The sequence below is a fragment of the Apium graveolens genome, chromosome 4, assembly GCF_009905375.1.
Source record: "Apium graveolens cultivar Ventura chromosome 4, ASM990537v1, whole genome shotgun sequence".
Taxonomy (NCBI): Eukaryota; Viridiplantae; Streptophyta; class Magnoliopsida; order Apiales; family Apiaceae; genus Apium; species Apium graveolens.
Genome location: NC_133650.1, coordinates 10,394,703 through 10,411,590, shown reverse-complemented (window position 1 = coordinate 10,411,590; position 16,888 = coordinate 10,394,703). Strand labels below are relative to the sequence as shown.

General features: G+C 33.2%; 2 protein-coding genes across 7 annotated transcripts; one reads left to right on the top strand and one right to left on the bottom strand.

The window, feature by feature from the left end:
• The first annotated feature begins 1,630 nt into the window (after positions 1 to 1,630).
• Positions 1,631 to 8,905, top strand: LOC141717723 (uncharacterized). Of its 4 annotated transcripts, XM_074519910.1 has the most exons (9): positions 1,631 to 1,754; positions 2,466 to 2,746; positions 3,918 to 3,989; positions 4,779 to 4,840; positions 5,523 to 5,679; positions 6,358 to 6,441; positions 6,533 to 6,622; positions 6,795 to 6,848; positions 7,082 to 7,388. In XM_074519910.1, the coding sequence occupies exons 2-9, from the start codon at positions 2,468 to 2,470 to the stop codon at positions 7,085 to 7,087; spliced, it is 804 nt and encodes a 267-aa protein (XP_074376011.1). In that variant the 5' UTR covers positions 1,631 to 1,754; positions 2,466 to 2,467; the 3' UTR covers positions 7,088 to 7,388. The 4 variants fall into 4 exon arrangements, with proteins under 4 accessions (XP_074376011.1, XP_074376010.1, XP_074376012.1 ...); XM_074519909.1 differs by lacking the exons at positions 6,795 to 6,848; positions 7,082 to 7,388 and adding an exon at positions 8,460 to 8,905; XM_074519911.1 differs by lacking the exon at positions 6,795 to 6,848 and having other exon boundaries at positions 7,082 to 7,382.
• A 729-nt stretch (positions 8,906 to 9,634) lies between these two features.
• LOC141717722 (putative arabinosyltransferase ARAD1) lies at positions 9,635 to 15,161 on the bottom strand. 3 transcript variants are annotated; one of them, XM_074519905.1, is made up of 5 exons: positions 14,961 to 15,161; positions 13,532 to 14,829; positions 11,836 to 12,353; positions 11,492 to 11,682; positions 9,635 to 10,052 (listed from the first exon to the last, which is right to left on the bottom strand). In XM_074519905.1, exons 2-4 carry the CDS (start codon positions 14,516 to 14,518, stop codon positions 11,619 to 11,621), a joined length of 1,569 nt encoding a protein of 522 aa, XP_074376006.1. In that variant the 5' UTR covers positions 14,519 to 14,829; positions 14,961 to 15,161; the 3' UTR covers positions 9,635 to 10,052; positions 11,492 to 11,618. The 3 variants fall into 3 exon arrangements, with proteins under 3 accessions (XP_074376006.1, XP_074376008.1, XP_074376007.1); XM_074519907.1 differs by having other exon boundaries at positions 11,492 to 12,353; positions 14,961 to 15,159; XM_074519906.1 differs by lacking the exon at positions 14,961 to 15,161 and having other exon boundaries at positions 13,532 to 14,834.
• Between the last annotated feature and the right edge of the window lie 1,727 nt (positions 15,162 to 16,888).

Genomic DNA, 16,888 nt, shown 5'->3' with positions numbered 1-16,888 from the left:
TACCACAATTTTTTACTCTCCTATGTTTGAGCAGCGTGTGATGATTATCAAGTTGTTTTGATAACCATTTTCTTGTTGTGAGTCAAAATCCCCTTCAACATGCTTAAAACCGATATCATGTTTAAACTTTTCACATAAATCTAGGATTACCCATGCATGGAACATCATACACAAAATAATATAGACGAAATTGCAACAATAACCAAATATCTACATAAACAGATGCAGTAATGCACTTGTTTTAGATATTAACCTTATAACCTACTTTAGTTAGATTATAAAGGGAGATGATAGCTCTAACAAAAAATATGACGTTATCAAATGCTAATCAGGTTTGAAAACGACACAGATGACATGTAAGTAATATAAGGATGGTTGAAATACCCGTCGACACAAATTTTGATTCTTCAACATTTTAATATTACTGATAGTCACCTTGAAGTGACACTTCCAATTTTAAACATTATAAAATGAATTCTTCAAAAAAAAGATAATAAAATTAAAATATTCAAAATAATAGCTAAATTTTGATATAAAATTTAGTTCAATATTACCCGCCATCACGTTAGGCCTCACACTTTAAACTTTGAAAAAAATATAAATACTCTATATAAGTTATTTTAAAATATGTTAATTGACAACTTATACTTGATGTATACAATTTACAAAAGGAAACATTAGTACATTAAAATTATTTTCTAACGGAATTTTTCTATAAAACAATCATTTTAATATTACTGATATCCACCTTAACACCTCCTATTTTAAGCATTATAAAATTAATTATTAAAAAATATATTATAAAATTAAAATATTTCTTTTCTCGACATAGTTTGCTGTAAAAAATTTAAAATTTTATATAATATATAACAATGATTTTGAAATGCAGATAAATATAATATTTCGAAAATGTAAACTGTGTATGCATATATTTTGAAATGCATAAAAATATCATATAAATATCACACTATCTCTTTTTAAATTTTTTGGAGATTTTCATTAATTCATTCAATATTTGATATTTTAATATCAAAAGATAATTGACCTCAAAATCAATATTACATAAGGTTACATAATTTATCCAAACTTTTCATAGTTTAATATATAGATTATTTAAGTTTCTGAGGCCATCATGCATGACCTTCGGCTAGATGATAAACTTTATTGTACGAAAGAAACTCCTTTTTTCTTATTTTGTATCTTCATACAATCTTTGTTCGAAATTGCATATCTCTCCGACAAAAAAAGAAAGAAAGAAGGACACATGTCATTTTAGAAACTTTTTTGAGATATTTTCAAAAAATATTTTGTCAAATGTAAATAATCCTGTATTTAATTGAATGCGAAAATAGTTGATAGTATACATATTTCTAAAAAACGGAAATAAATATTATTCGATAGAGTAAATTTTCAATAATTAATTGTATAATCGGTAATTAATTGAATTGATTAATCAGATGTATTTAATAAAATATAAAAGTAATTTATTTATTAAATTAAATATATTAATTTTTAAAAAATATAGTAATTAGTCAAGTTAGAAAATCGAATATACAAAATATATTAAAACAATTAATTAAGAAATAAAATCAGTAATTTTTAGAACCGATTTATATTACAAAAGCCTTCTGTTGGGACATTGTAAAATTGAATATTACTCCCGTTGGTTGTCGTTCGTAGAATAAAACTGTAACCTACCCACCTCCATTCCAACCAAGACTTTAACTCAATCGCGGTCGATTTCTAGATTCTCTGTAAGTGCTTGTACTCTAATCTCGTATATATCTGTATGTTTCTTCAGATTATCATGCAAGTTTGAATCTTTATTATTGTTATTATGTTCTGTTATCAATTACATTATTATTACTCGTACATTTCTAGGGTTTGTTCCTAATCTTGTTCATTTTTGTAATTCCATTACAATTAAGAGCCAAAGCTTAAATTTTAACAATTTGATTTTATCCCCTTTTGTATTTTGTTGACTTTATTAATTTTGACCTTATTGAGGTGGCTGGGTTTCTTTATTATTCTGAATCCTTTGCAAATTGAAAGTTCATTTTTTTGATATTTCAGGTTCGTAGTTAGTCTTTAAGGTTATAATTTGATTGCTCAGACTTCAGAGAGAGAGAGAGACACACACAGACACACACTCAATAGAGAGAGAGAGAGAGAGAGAGAGAGAGAGAGAGAGAGATTAATATGGTGAAAGATGTGCTATTTAACTTATCGTGACATGGAGTATAATGTAGTATAACACAATTATGCCATTTAAAATGTTTGCCCGCTTTTTACATTTTTATAAATATTTGTTCGATGTATTGTTTTTTGTTACTTAATAATCTTTACATTAAGAGTTGACTTTAAATTTCCATGTGTGCCAAGACGCTTTAGCTTTCTTGATTTTACCTATTTGAAATATCTACTATATGTATACGATAAGTGGCTAATCCAACAGTTTCTTACAGGTATGGTGATGACGGACCACCTGACTTTATGTGTTGACCATCTTGTTTCACCCGAATCATTGCAATCACTACAAAAGGTTGATGCTTCTGGAACTGCTCAGGGTTCTTGTAGTAAAGTGAATGGTTCATCTAGCTTCCCCATTGATATAGATGAAGAGGAAGACAATGTTGCTGCTGGTGAAGAAGAACCACTTATTCAGACTGTTGAATGTCGAATCTGCCAGGAGGAGGATAGCATCAATAACCTGGAGGTTCCTTGTTCTTGTAATGGCAGTCTAAAGGTACTTTCATTATGTTTGCTGGCTCTATTACATTACCTAGAAGAGTAGGACGCACGGTACATTTTGCATACTGTATGTCATTATCTGGAATCGTGAATTGCCAAAAAACATGGAATGTTACACTAAAAGTCTTCGGAAACTGTACTTCACAAGCTGCTCTATGTTGAATTTTTCCTTAACAGTATTGGAATACAAATTATTGTTATCTCATTTGTGTAGTACAAATTCACATCTAATGAAGAGAAATCAGACTTCTCTTAGAGTGTTCAGGTGCAAGAGAACAATTTCCCAGTGTGCTATTTCTAATCTATGAATGCTGCTCATTCATTTACCCACAATCAAGACACCAAGTTGTCACAATAGTCCTAGTATTGTTCCATTATTAATAGCCATGATCAAAATATGACATGTATTAATCTCTACTATTCAATAGACAACTACTTGGATGCCTTAATTTTCCTGGAAAAAGGTTGCATATACATGAAACACTATTTCCGTATCTATACCAAGTTTCAGGATTACAAAATAGTAATTACAAGTAGGGCTGTCGTCCGATTGGAGGTCTTGATAAACACGATTGCTTTTCTAAATGAGAATATCTCTGGTTTACTAAATGATCAATTTGATCATGTTTGAACTAGAGCTCTGTTCCTTATCAAACAAGTCGAGTTTGAGTTAATTCAGTCGAGTTTAAGTCAAATTAAGCTTAGATTAGCGGGTTCGAGTCACCTTGGTTGGATTGATAATTTTATGTGAGTTTGGGCCTCATCAAGTCAGATGAACTAGTTCTTACCGCCTTGCTTGGAATGATACGATATATGAGTTTTTTTCTTGACAATATTAAATATGGATTGCATGATAGAGATTTTTGTATATGGGGATAGCATTACTGTACAGAGTAATACTTTCTATAATGCTATTCAGGTGTAGTTTGTCAACACAAAGAATTTGAGTTTATTTGTTTTATTTGGATAGAGTCATTTACAGAAATTTGAGTACCCACGCTGTCACGCACACATGCCTCCACATGGGCTGGATCCTCGATCTCTTATCACCAAGAGGAGAGGGGTATCTCTTGGCGAAATCTTGCAGATTTTGAATTTATCTTCTTGCCCAACAGTTAAGAGGAAATGTGCATTTAGAGTGTTAATGTACAAATTTGTTTATGCAGTTTGCTCATAGGAAGTGTGTTCAACGTTGGTGCAATGAGAAAGGAGATATTACCTGTGAAATATGTCATCAGGTAAATGCATATCATTTAGATTAGTTTTTTCTGTGATATGAAAATGGTTGTGCACACTAATTTATTCTACCATCATGTTCCCTAATGCACTTTAAATATTTTTTTTGCAGCAACGTCATAGATATATATGCTAATATCTATTCCTAACTTCCTTTTACAACAAATTTCATCAATGACCTGGATATCCTAAAATGTAAACAAATATCTTGATGCCTGTCTGTCTTGTTCTTTTCAATTTGTAATCTTTGTGATGGGATGCGAACTGCTTTATGTTAATGGCCATGAAGTTGTACACACATTAAGCATTGATGTGTAATCTGAAATGGTGAAGTTTTATAATTGTTCTGCTGTGACATTAGTGCGTATGCATTTCTTGTAAATCTGTAGGGTGTTTTCTGTTACAAACTGGATCATCCAATTTATTCACCTAATCTACTATGTATGTTGCTTTCCACATGAACGTATGAAAAATAGTTACATTAGTAACTAAAAAAACCAAATATTATGCTAGTTTTCGCATTTGTCAAATCCTTCTTGAGTCCATTATTTCAATTTGTTGTCTATAGTTTTTTCTGAAATCTGAATGACATGCCAAAATCTATGCAAATGTCCTAGTAAATGATAACTCCAGGTTACTAGTTTAAAGGATTTAAATTATATTTTTAGCCTGTAAGAGTGGGTCATCGACCTCGTAGATATTATCATCTACTAGTTCCTTACAAGTTATATAATCATTGTAATAAATTTAGTGTATTATGTTTTATTGGAAATTTGCTATATGCTGAACAGCCTTATCAGTCTGGCTATACTGCTCCCCCTCCTCGTGCTGAAGACACCACCATTGATATCAGGCATGTATTTTATCCCTTTGACTTGTTCTATATATTATTTGCATCTAATGTTGACCCTTTAGATGGTAATGATCAGCCAAAAATTGTCTACATACAGCGTTGTGTTTTTCTCGTGGATATCCTTTTGTTATATACATGAGTCTTTTCCTATAATGTTGTTCATACATCAGATTAAGCTGCATATATGTTCAAGAAAGTAGGTTTGTATTTATAATCATATGTTCTTTCTTGGAAATTATAATATAAGTAATTCAAATATGGATAAAAGATCTTGGCCTAGCGGTAATTTTTATAATTTCACAAGAGTATGAATTGAGCTGTTTGCTTCATGTGCTACTGTTAATACCTCCCACTACAAAAATCTGTTGAATGCATAGGCCTTCTGACAGTTATTCTTGTTAGTTGCTACATTCAATACATTGCAGATAGGCTTGTGGTCCCGATGTCAAGTTCACTTACTCTTACTGCTAGATTTATAAGCTTTGGTTTTTAAGTAAAACCTTCTGTAAGACCATCTGTAAATATTGGTTCTTAATTTGTACTATATATTTGTCTTGGACATTGTTAATCCAGTTCTATATTTACCTCTGTTCTCTTCCATTTCTTTATGAGGGAATTAATATGCCAACTGCTAAGTGATATATTGGTCATAAACCTCTTTGAACTTGATTTGCGATGACAGTGGGGCTTGGACAATCGCTGGTAGCCCATTAGATTTGCACGACCCTCGGCTTCTGGCTATGGCAGCAGCAGAACGCCGTCTTTTAGAGGCTGAATATGATGAATATGATGATTCAGATGCCAATGGAGCTGCATTTTGCCGCTCAGCTGCTCTTATTGTAAGCCTTTTGCAGCTTTCTCTGTTCAAGTTTAAACTAAATGTTAAATTTCATTGGAATATCATATATATATAAATATATTAGTAATACATGCAAGTGTAGTGCATGATTTAGTGCATTCATGCTGTTTTTTATGGACACGAAGGAAGAATTATCTTGTTCAAATATCCTCTATATAAGAAGTTTTCCTCCTTCAGCTGTGCAAGCTCAAATGCTTGCACGAAGGTCGGGGATCTAAGAAGCAGTAGTCCTCCCCACACTTGTCCTTCAGGCGGATGCCTATAAGGGAAAATAGGAGTGGCATTGAGCTTCGGTCCTTATAAAGTGTATCAGCTGTGGTAGAGTCTATTGGTCTGACAGCTTACATTGTCATCTGGCATCTTGTGTTTTTATAACACCCTTTAACCTTTTTACCTTCTTGGTAAGAGGAATAGAATAATCTAAGTGTTACTATCAGCTTTTTGATTCTACTTCTCTCCATCCTATCATTATATAAACTAGGAAATTAATTTCTTTATCTATGTTGTGAACATTTTCTTTCTCATCTATACTAAAAATTTTACTCAAACAGTCTGTTTAATGTGACCTAGTTTAATTCGCTTTAAAACAAGTCTCCATTTTTTTTGTTTTTTATATTTATATTCACCTTTTAATAGATAAATGTACAAATTTTGGCAGCTTATGGCTCTTCTGTTATTGAGACATGCTCTGACCATGGGGGATAGTGATAGTGATGATGATGATGCTTCCACCTTTTTCGCTGTAAGCGGATCATGAAATAGGTCTTCTCTTCTATCCATACCAGTTGCTTTTCTGTTACGTGATACGATTTTCTTTTTTCTTGCTTGCCCAGCTTTTCTTGCTTAGGGCTGCTGGTTTCCTTCTTCCCTGTTACATCATGGCCTGGGCTATTAGTGTATTACAGCGACGAAGGCAGAGACAGGCAAGTAGCTTCCAGTGCTTTTCATTATTATATTGCTATTTTGAATTCAATTTTGATTTTTTCATATAGGAAAAAATAATATGCATTTCAGCAGTTAAGGGAATTTGAGATGATAGTTATAGCGGCGAAATTTTAATTGGCCGCTAAAACCATACTTTTGGTTTTATTGTAGATGTCTATACATTTGCCTCTGCAACTACTTTATTTAGCCAGCGTGGCAAAGAAGGTACCGTGGTAAATAAGATTTTGATAGAGCTGACACAAAGCAATACTAGGTGACACTACATAATTCACACTCCTGTTTACTTCAACACTTTTGTAGAAAAATTTTCTAAGAAAACAGGAAAATATGATAACATCTTCAGATTAGTTTTTTTTTTTAAATGGAAAACTTGGGGTTTTCTAGATCATAACTATACTTTAGAAAACTCTAAAGAACAGCTTTTAATTGTTTTTCAGATTTAGAAAATTTGAAACACGGTAAACTTGTACGAAGAAGCGTAGTTACAGGAAACGCGGTACGTGGCTGCGAATCTTGAACCAGATCGTTCATTCCGGATTGCTTTTCGAGTTCGACCCAAATCGCTAGGGTTCACGCTCCAGTTTGTTGATTCCGGCGACCCATAATAAAACCGGCGATATAGCAGTCTTTAGAAGAAGAAACAAAGAAGATCGGAGAAGCTGATGTAAAGATAAAAATAATTTTATAATTAATTAAAAATTTAAAAATACTTATTAATGTATATTATAAACCAAATATTTAATTTTATTTACAATTTGTTAAAAATTTCTTACCATTAAAAAATATGTTAAAATTGTTACACGAAGTCTTAACTCCAAATGTAAATGTTTGATCATATCTTTTGAACCAATTATACATTTTAAATGTTTGATTAGGTCGAATTATGTGTTTTAAAGATACTGTAGTATCGATAATATTGTAGTTTAACAATAAGCGCACAATTTGCTCACAGGGTCAGCATAAATCGAAATTTTAAAATATATGTATTTATTAAGTACACAACAAATATAAAAGGAAGACAGAACTCTAAGAGGATAAAAATTTATTTTTTTTTGCTAAATTACAAGAGGATAATAATAAATGTGTTAAATTTATGAACCCAAAAAACAGAAAACTAATCAAATATTTTGCATCTTTGGAAAAACATTTTCTCAGTTTTCATCAGTTCTCTAAGAGATATAAAAATTCAAAAAAAATCTGAAAATTTTTAGAGGGGAAAACTGGAAAACTTCTCTGCAAGTAAACAGGCCCTTCAGTGTCTATGATTCGCATGTATCTTAAAGAAGGTATTTAGTACATAATCTTATGATGCTGGATAGGAAACCATGGTCATGGTTAGATCCTAGAGGTAACTGTTTAAAATAAAATGATTTAACATCCGAAAGACAATTGTGGCTGGCTTTAGAATCAGAAGACAGTACCAGAGTTCTATAAGATTTTGTTTAGCTAAGTTAGAGTTCTGTAAGAATAGTTGCAGAAAACATCTATCTGTATTTATAAAATTGGTATAAGTCACTCTTATCAAAGACAAGGTACATCAAAAGCTTCCGTTTTGGCTATTAATTCCTTAATTTTCAATTTGGACAAAAAACCTTGTGTGTTTGACAAGCAATTAGTGCAAGTTGCAGCTGTCAGCGTTTTTTATATGCTAGCACCATGTTGGTGCTCGTATAGATATAGCATTCCAAGTCTCTGTTTTAGGCTTATCCTTGGTAGAAAACCTCAGACCTGGCTTTAGTCGGTGCAGCAGGGGGTGGAGCAGCAATAAATCCTTTTGAACTTACATTCTAATATTTCTTGTTTTTATTGTATCAGGAAGCAGCAGCACTGGCAGCAAGTGATGTTGCGTTTATGGATACAGACGGGGCAACATAGGGGTTTGCAAGTAACAATAGCAGCTGGACCTCCAGTTACACCAGCACCTGCTTCAACATCAGGACCTGTTCTAAGCCCCCATCAGGAGCCGGTTCAATAGTACACTGCTCTGTTCCATCATGGTGAATGGCCTTGCATCATATGTATGTTGCTGATTGGTTGGACCTTAGTCGAGTTGCACTTTTTGCCTAAATTGTTGTAAAATCTTGAAGGCCAATTTTAATTGTTTGTACATGATTTTTAGATTATTCAGACTAGTCGTTGCCACTGCCTGTAAAATCTCATTGCCGTTTTCAATTTTTCAACTGTAAGTGAGCTTTTATAGCATGTAACTGAAATTTCGATTTTCTCTATTGTTTATGTTATCATTGTACTAAATCATAATATGACTGAGGCATGTTATTTTCTGCTGTAACGACTGTATCAGTACGCATTTAACAAACTGTTGCATTTGTCCTCTGGAGTAGAGGTATTAAATTTAGACTCAGCAAAATGCTCATCTTGCACTGATAGATGATAGATATTTGGTTGCTTCATTAGGGTGGCAGATGCAGTTAACTGGTTAGTTTGAAATGAAAAGGTTTTAGTTGTATTGCTTGCACATGCATGCAATTAACTGGTTGGTTTGAAATGAAAAGGTTTTGGTTGTATTGCTTGCAAAATTGTGATGGTCACTCTCCGACTCTCCGTGTCCGTGCTTTATAGATTTGTCATCAACGTGTACTTCATTGTTATTAGTATATGAAGGAGAATATAGATGATGAGCGGTGAGGGAAGAGAGACTGAACTTTAAACACAGAGCAGTTGTAATTTTAAAGTGAAAAATTGAGAGTGAAGATGATTTCCCAAAGCAACAGCTCATTTGTTTCTTTTGCTTTTAACATTACTCTAAAGCAGGAACCCTAATAGTTGTATTTAGTTTTTTTTGGCCATCTGACCTGGACCAAGACCAGTTTATCTCTGTCTGAATTAAACTTAAATATAAATGTTTCTCATTTGATGTTTGGTTTGGTTTACAAAGAATTCCTTGTGCATTTTCTCTACATTTCACATAAATCTTGAACTAATTCATCAAACAATTAAAATGTTAACCAAAGTAAAGTAGAAAAGAAAAAGGAAGGTCTTGGTTGTTAAGTGAACAAATAAAAAGAAGTGCTGGTGGGTGATGGCCAATACATAAAAGAACAATGGGTTTGCAAATAGGAGATTTAAATTGAATGCATGGAGCTTCACAAACCAAAGTTGGATCAAAGAAAAGCATAAAGAAAAAACCCAATAAGCACAAGAAACCAAGACAAGCCAGGACTGAGATTTTTTGTATTGTTTTATGGAGGGAAGAGCCTGGAATTCTAAAGTAAGGTAGAGTATATCATAAAGCAGTTTCTTGGTTTGTTTATTTTTAGAGAGGTTCCTATTCTTTCCCTTACATTATCCCAACATCCTCTACTTTATCTGGCTTTCTTGCAGCTGTAGCAATCTCAACTTTGCCTGCCAAATTCCATGTCATAAAATCAATCTGCCACAAAATTTAACCTGCATTACACACATATAATAATTGCTATGTTATTTAGCTTTTACAATTGGTGCTCCTATCAAAATGATTTAAGTTCTACGCGGATCACAAGTAGACATTTGACCATCTTTCGAAACATGAATTGTACAAATGTAAAGAATGACTTGCTACCTATTGCAAGTGATAATAATAATGAACTAATAAGGAAACTACCATAAGATTAAAAAGAAAAGTATCCTTGATGAGTAGTTAAATCAAGTCATCATTTGATTATCCTTCTTGATTTGGAAGCTTATGATTATGCACGCAAGCATATAAGCATCCGACATGGCAGTTAGGAGTCTTAAGACTATGGATGGATGACTGTTTGGTTAAAAAGAGAAATGCAGATGATAGAGTTGTGGGGAACAAAATATAAAGATTCTTGGCTTCCCGAGAGTGGTGTTCCAACTAGCCTTTTCATTCAAACAATCAAACCTGTCAGAGTCTTCTAAAACAGCCTTATATTGCTTCTATGACAGGCTTATGATTAAGTGAATCTGTAGCTCACTCTAGATGTTTTGGGGCCCTCTAATGCTTTATGCCTTTAGTTTTGCAAATCCCATAAAAGATAAAACCTTGGCTTATATGTACAGGGACAGGGCATAACAAAGAGTAACTCTAGACAAAGATGCCACTTATCCTCATCATATTTTCTTGAACAAGAGAATAACTCATTCATATTCAATCTTGTTCTTGTAGGGTAGAAATATCAAGTATGAAATTCCCTGCTTGTAGAGTGGTCATCTTTCTTGTTTTTGTCGGGCTTCTAGTTACTCAACCAGGACAAGTTTCTGGTCTTAGAAGCGTAGATCTTGCTCTCAGGCTTCTCAGAAATTCGCGTGTTCTAAAGGGTGCTGATGTTCAGGAACTGCATGAGACTTTGAACATGGCACCCACTCCTTCAATGATGTTTGATCCAAATCAGTCAAACAAAAGAAGAGTTAGAAGAGGATCAGACCCCATTCACAACAGGTGCTGATATGTTAGATTTTCTTTTCTATTTCTTCTTTTCGACCTCCCGCTTGAATCCAAAATGGAAGAGGTCTGTGGGCAAAAGTGACCACGGATGGAAGAAGAAACTGCAAGGGTGTGCTCAACTTATGCTTCCTTCGAAGCCCTTTCAGTACAGAGTTGGTACTATACTTTTATTTGTTTATAATGAAACTTTTTATTCAAATAGAGCTGAATGTCTTTTTGAGAAACTCTACAGCATGTTGTATAGGTTATTTAATCGGCTCAGACAATAGAATTTCAGTGTTTTTATGACAACTCTATCTTTTCCCTCCCACAAACAAACACACACGTAAGTACTTAACCAAAATTAGCAACCATGACAAATGCTTTCTTGCATATTCTATATATTGAACATATCAATCAAATATACCCAAGAAATGCATATTAATTGTAGAATACTTACTAGCTGAGTACTGCAAGCGTTTTGTCTGTCCATGAGATAAAAAGAGCAAAAGGTATTTGAATAAGACATCTCTAGCGTACTTCACCGGGGAAAAACATTAGGCTGCACTTGCATCCAAAAGATTGTACTAAATGCCAAAAGTATATTTTTTTCCCAACAAAAAGAGTGTACTTCCAGAGTTGTTGAGGATCCTAAAATAGTATATATGTACACAAAGTGGCTATATTAGTAACCGAAACAGAGCCAAGATAGTCTTCTAAAAAATCAGGCTATATTCCCTTAGTCGTACTTGTTCCATTCTACCAATATATTCATGTTCCACAGGTCCATAATAAAAATCTCACCGGGTGTTCAATAAGAGTTTGGTTTTGTTGTATCTATTCTTTCTGTAAACTTCATTATATGAAGCAGATAATTTACGTGAGACTACACCCCAGATCATATCTACAGCATCACCAGGCCTTGATGGAAACTGATACTCAAAGTGCTTTTCAATTTCTTTTAATCTGTCCCACATTTTAGACCATTTTTCCCGATCAATCCCTCTAAGTAGATTCAGAAGGTAACCCTTTCTAACAGCATCAGTTGCACGAACAAATACACAGAATTCTGAGTAGTCTAGAACATCTTCAAAAGGTAGCTCAATGTCGTCACTAATTATAACAGGAACACAATGAGTAGCTATGGCATCAAATAATCTATTTGAGGAAGGGGTGTCTCCAGCAATATTTAGGCAAAATTTTGATGCTGCCATCCCTCTCCCTGCTTGATTGATCCCATTTGCTCGAACACTTCCAAACGAGAAGTGTACGTCTTTTTCGTCTTTGAGAAGGTAATATAATTCTTGACGAATTGCTCCACCCTGAAGATGAAACCAAACAATATAAGCTTTGTAGATTATAAATAACATGGAAAAAAAAGTTAAGATGGAAATTTTAAGCAGAGAATTTATGTACAACTTAATTTCGAGATTTATGAGGTGTGAATAGATAAAATATCTGAAGATCATATAAATATGGCTAATATGCTCATGAAGGAAGGAAATGAAAAGGAATACAAACAAGAACATAACTGCAGACATTGTGCGAAATTTTCATATTTAACCAAACTTAAATGCAATAATCTTACACTAGTTCACTAAAGTTGTATAGCAGATATTTTATAGTATGTGAATGACCTTTTAATCATAAATTACCAAGAGCCACAAGGAAAATCTGGATTAATAGTTTTGTAGGGAAAATGCTGTAGAATGAAAACATAAAAGAGAAGCATAAGTTCGTGAATCGTGATTTAATTTTCTTACCATCTTTATCATATGAAGCTGCAAATTTATGTATGCTTTAGATGAACCAAATACTTTAATTTTACAAGCATCAGAAAAGGCACCTCTCTGGTTAAATGTAGCATATAAGGAGAGACTAGTGGGGAAAAAAAAGGTATCCCAACACATTATTACACAAAACTATAATCCCTAGCCGGAGTTTAATTTTCACGTTATGATAAATGCACAATTACAAATCTTGTCACAGACATGCCAATAAGGATAATCACAAGGACGAACGAGTAACACCATTATGCCAATGTTTTGAAAGTGAATTATATATTCTCAGTAAGGCCAACCACCTTCTTGCTTGGATGATTTTTCACTTGTGTTTCTTTCTTATTTTTTCAATGTTGCATAACAAAATAGGCTAATCACACAGCATTTACCACGCTCCTGGCTGTCAGCGTGCAAAACGGGAAAAGAACAACACCAAATAGAGTGGAAATCAAACTATAGATAGATTTATCTTAAACACCCATTAAAAAGTTCAATAGCTACACAAATTCATAGTATATTTATTTTTGCAAAACGCACGAGGAGCGGAGGCGGTTATAATTGCATCCGAATAAACTTTCAAATTAGCAGTTCAATCTAACTGACAGCAAAAGAACAGGCACACTAAGTGATGGTTGTAGCCAAAAAATAGAAAATCATATAACAGAGAAAACACTGGAATAAGTGTAGTAGACGGATTATTGCGAGTTGGGAAAACTTACATCTTTTCGATAAATTGCACCTTGGAAGTACACTAAGATTGGGCGATCTTCAAAAGGGGCTGAAATATTAGCAGGTGTGGTCTTTATTACATGTTGGTAAGGAGCGATCACATCTTTTTGCAGGTTTGCTATTGTTTTGGGGTATCTTCCAAAATCAGCAAGTACAAATCTAGCAGAACCTAGCTCTCTTCTTGCAGCCAACATGCTATTTGGATGGTGGGCTACAATCAAATGATCCTTCCCGCCTGATCGTTTCCATTCATCCTGATCCTTCAGAAACTCCACTAATTTATCCTGCAAAATTCTGTCGATACTATCTTTTCTTTTTTTAATATGCCTGGAGTACCTGTTGTAACTAAGTGAAGATAAAAATGGCACAAATATGATATCAGCGTCGTTTGTATTTTGAACTCTGATTGCAGTGCATGGTCTTAATACTTCCTCACTGTTTGAAGACAGAAGATCAAGGGTGAGCCAGTATGCTATACTGTGCTGTAAATTCAGCCCACCAGGGTATCGAGGTATTTGACTTATATTACTAACATCTGGCCACACTTGATTCAGACCTCCTTTCCACCCCATGAGCCCAAAGTGAAACTCAGGAGGTAAATCATACATATACACCTTAAGAATAGCATGATCCGGATCACATACCTTCACTTTATCATATCCTAAAGAATCAATTTTTACGACCCTAGTGACTTGAGGAACCACCTCTTCACTTATCTCAGACTTATCACTAGAAGGCGATATAGTATCGGTATCTGAAGGTTGATAGGGTAATTGTCTCAATTCAGATAAAAAGTACTCAGTGGAGTTATAATCATCAACAATCTCAAATAAAGCAGGCGTAAAAGAATTATCATTCAACCGAAACAAGAATGTTGAAGAAAAGATCAACAGACACATTGCAAGAGCAATCAAGCATAGAAAAAACCTCGACGGAAGCATACTCTTTTCTGCCATTAGAGCCGTTCCAAGACTCATATAAAAGTAGGTAATACCAAATAGATTGGCTAGCAATCAGTAGCTGTCCTATATGGAATAAAGAAACCAGCTTAAAATTACTCGAAAGTGACGTCTTAACTCATAAGCAATGAATTTGTCTACAAGGGACCATCAAAATTTTCAATAAGAATCCAAAAATCATCAGCTCATATCTTTAAACCCCACGAAATAGTTGACATTATTCAATTCCCCTAATCAATTATCTAAAACCACAAAACTGAAGATATACTAATTAATATATATAGTCCAAAAAATCACAATCACAGTGACAGATGAATAAATAAAACAACCTGCAAAAAAACAAGAACATTAAAAAAAGACTCAGAACATAAATTCTGAACAATTAAATAATCAGTAGGCTATAATAAAATATTTAACAAAGAAAAGGAAAAATAAAAATAAAGGTTATATAGATTTGTACCTTGTGTCAGCAGAATCTGGGATATTTAATCACTTTCTGGGTCTAAACTCTAAGACAGTGTATGCATGTGTGCATATAAACATAGTAGCATTGTATGTTTATTTGTAGGATTAAGGAGAGATTAACGATCTAATTACATATGGATTATAAAATTAATTGGTAGTCTCAGAGTGAATTAGGAGAGCAAAACAGAATTAAAATAGATTCAAGTGAGTTTACTTTTGTTCAAGTGTGACACGTTTGTTTGTTGTGTCATGTTTGTGTCCTAGTACAATTTAGATTTTTAGATGTATCAAATGTACTTGCCGGGAGGAGTTGGTGGACCCAGCTTCCCCAATAAGAAGATCTTATTATTAATGTGGCCCATAGACCATAGTTTGCATATGTACTTGATTCGGGTGAAAACGTGCCCGGCCCGGCACAGTTATCGTATTAATTTTTTACTTTATAAAACAACTTATTTTTGGGATGTTAATTATTAAACCTAACTGCTCTACCAAATTTGGATAAAAATCTCTGCCGTTCTGGTTGTTTCTGAAAAAATAATGTATTAAAAAAATTGTTGGAAGACAAATTTTTTCAGAAAGGACGATATAAGAAAATTCCGTTTTGTTTAGTGAAAAAAGGTTTCCTCTCTTTTGTGTGAATAATAAATCTAAACGTGATTTCATGGATGAAAAATGAAAATACAATGAGAGGAATGAAGAAAATGCCAGTTTTAGATTTAAATTGCCAGGCCCAACAATGTTATCGGACATACAAAAAGTTTGTTGATGAATATCGGCCCAATTGTATTTCTCATTGAAGCGAACTTTCAAGCCCACAAGCCCTCTCTAACTAAAGTAGTGACTCTAGTGCCCGAAGAAAATACTATTATATTATTATAGAAAAATCACAATCACGCAATCACAACCGTAAATCAAAAAATATATTTATAATAATTTTTTATAGTATAATAACTAATAATTAAACATATTAATTTTGTTAAAAATTTAATTCTTAAATATTATAAGATTAAATTAACACTATCTTTGTTATAACTTGGAGCATAGTCTATTACTTCAGGTCTCAAGATTTAATTTTAATCAGTCAATTACCTACTCGCCCATTATCTTCTTCGCTTTATTAGCGGCACATCACATTTGCCCTGTTTCTGAATGTTAACTTATCAAAAAAGTCAAACCTAATTTTATCAATATTTTAATTATTTTTTCGGATTTTTTAATATTTTATATTAAGTGGTTGAATTCTAAATCAAACCACAATAATCTCAAATTCGTTACCCCAATCACAAACGTGATAATTTTTTTTGCGATTTAATTTGATTTTTACACCAAAATTCATCCGATCCAAAACACACATACACCCCTACATTTTACTACACTGTGACTAGTTACAGGAATTATAAATCGAAATCTGAGTTTCGTACAATTCAACACGATTTTGGTCTAGGTGTTTATCGGACTTAAGCACCAATTTTTTTTAGTTAAGCTGATTTAAAGCACTTAATGAGATTTAAGTTGTCTATCAAGGTGCATAATGCATGGAAATGAATACTGTATGTTTTATTTTCTTGTTTCCTTCATTCCTATTGTTCATTCTCGTGTTTAGTATAGTAATTTAAATACATTCTCTATAAACGCATGTATAGCTCCTGGAATGAGCAGTGCTAGTTAACTCGAATTCCTTTTTTAATTTTTTTTTTCAAATGAAGTAGTATACTAAAAAAGGGTAAACCAAAACACTAGTAAGTACTACTTTTTAGTTATTCACTGCCCATTTGGCCATAAGGCCATGGATATTGACAACAGAGGAAGAAGGAAATTGATACTTTGGTAGCTTCACATTGATGAACAAGTATGGCACTGGGGTATCAAGTTGAATGAATACTACAGATTCAAGTTGTCAGATATCAGATTATGCTAACA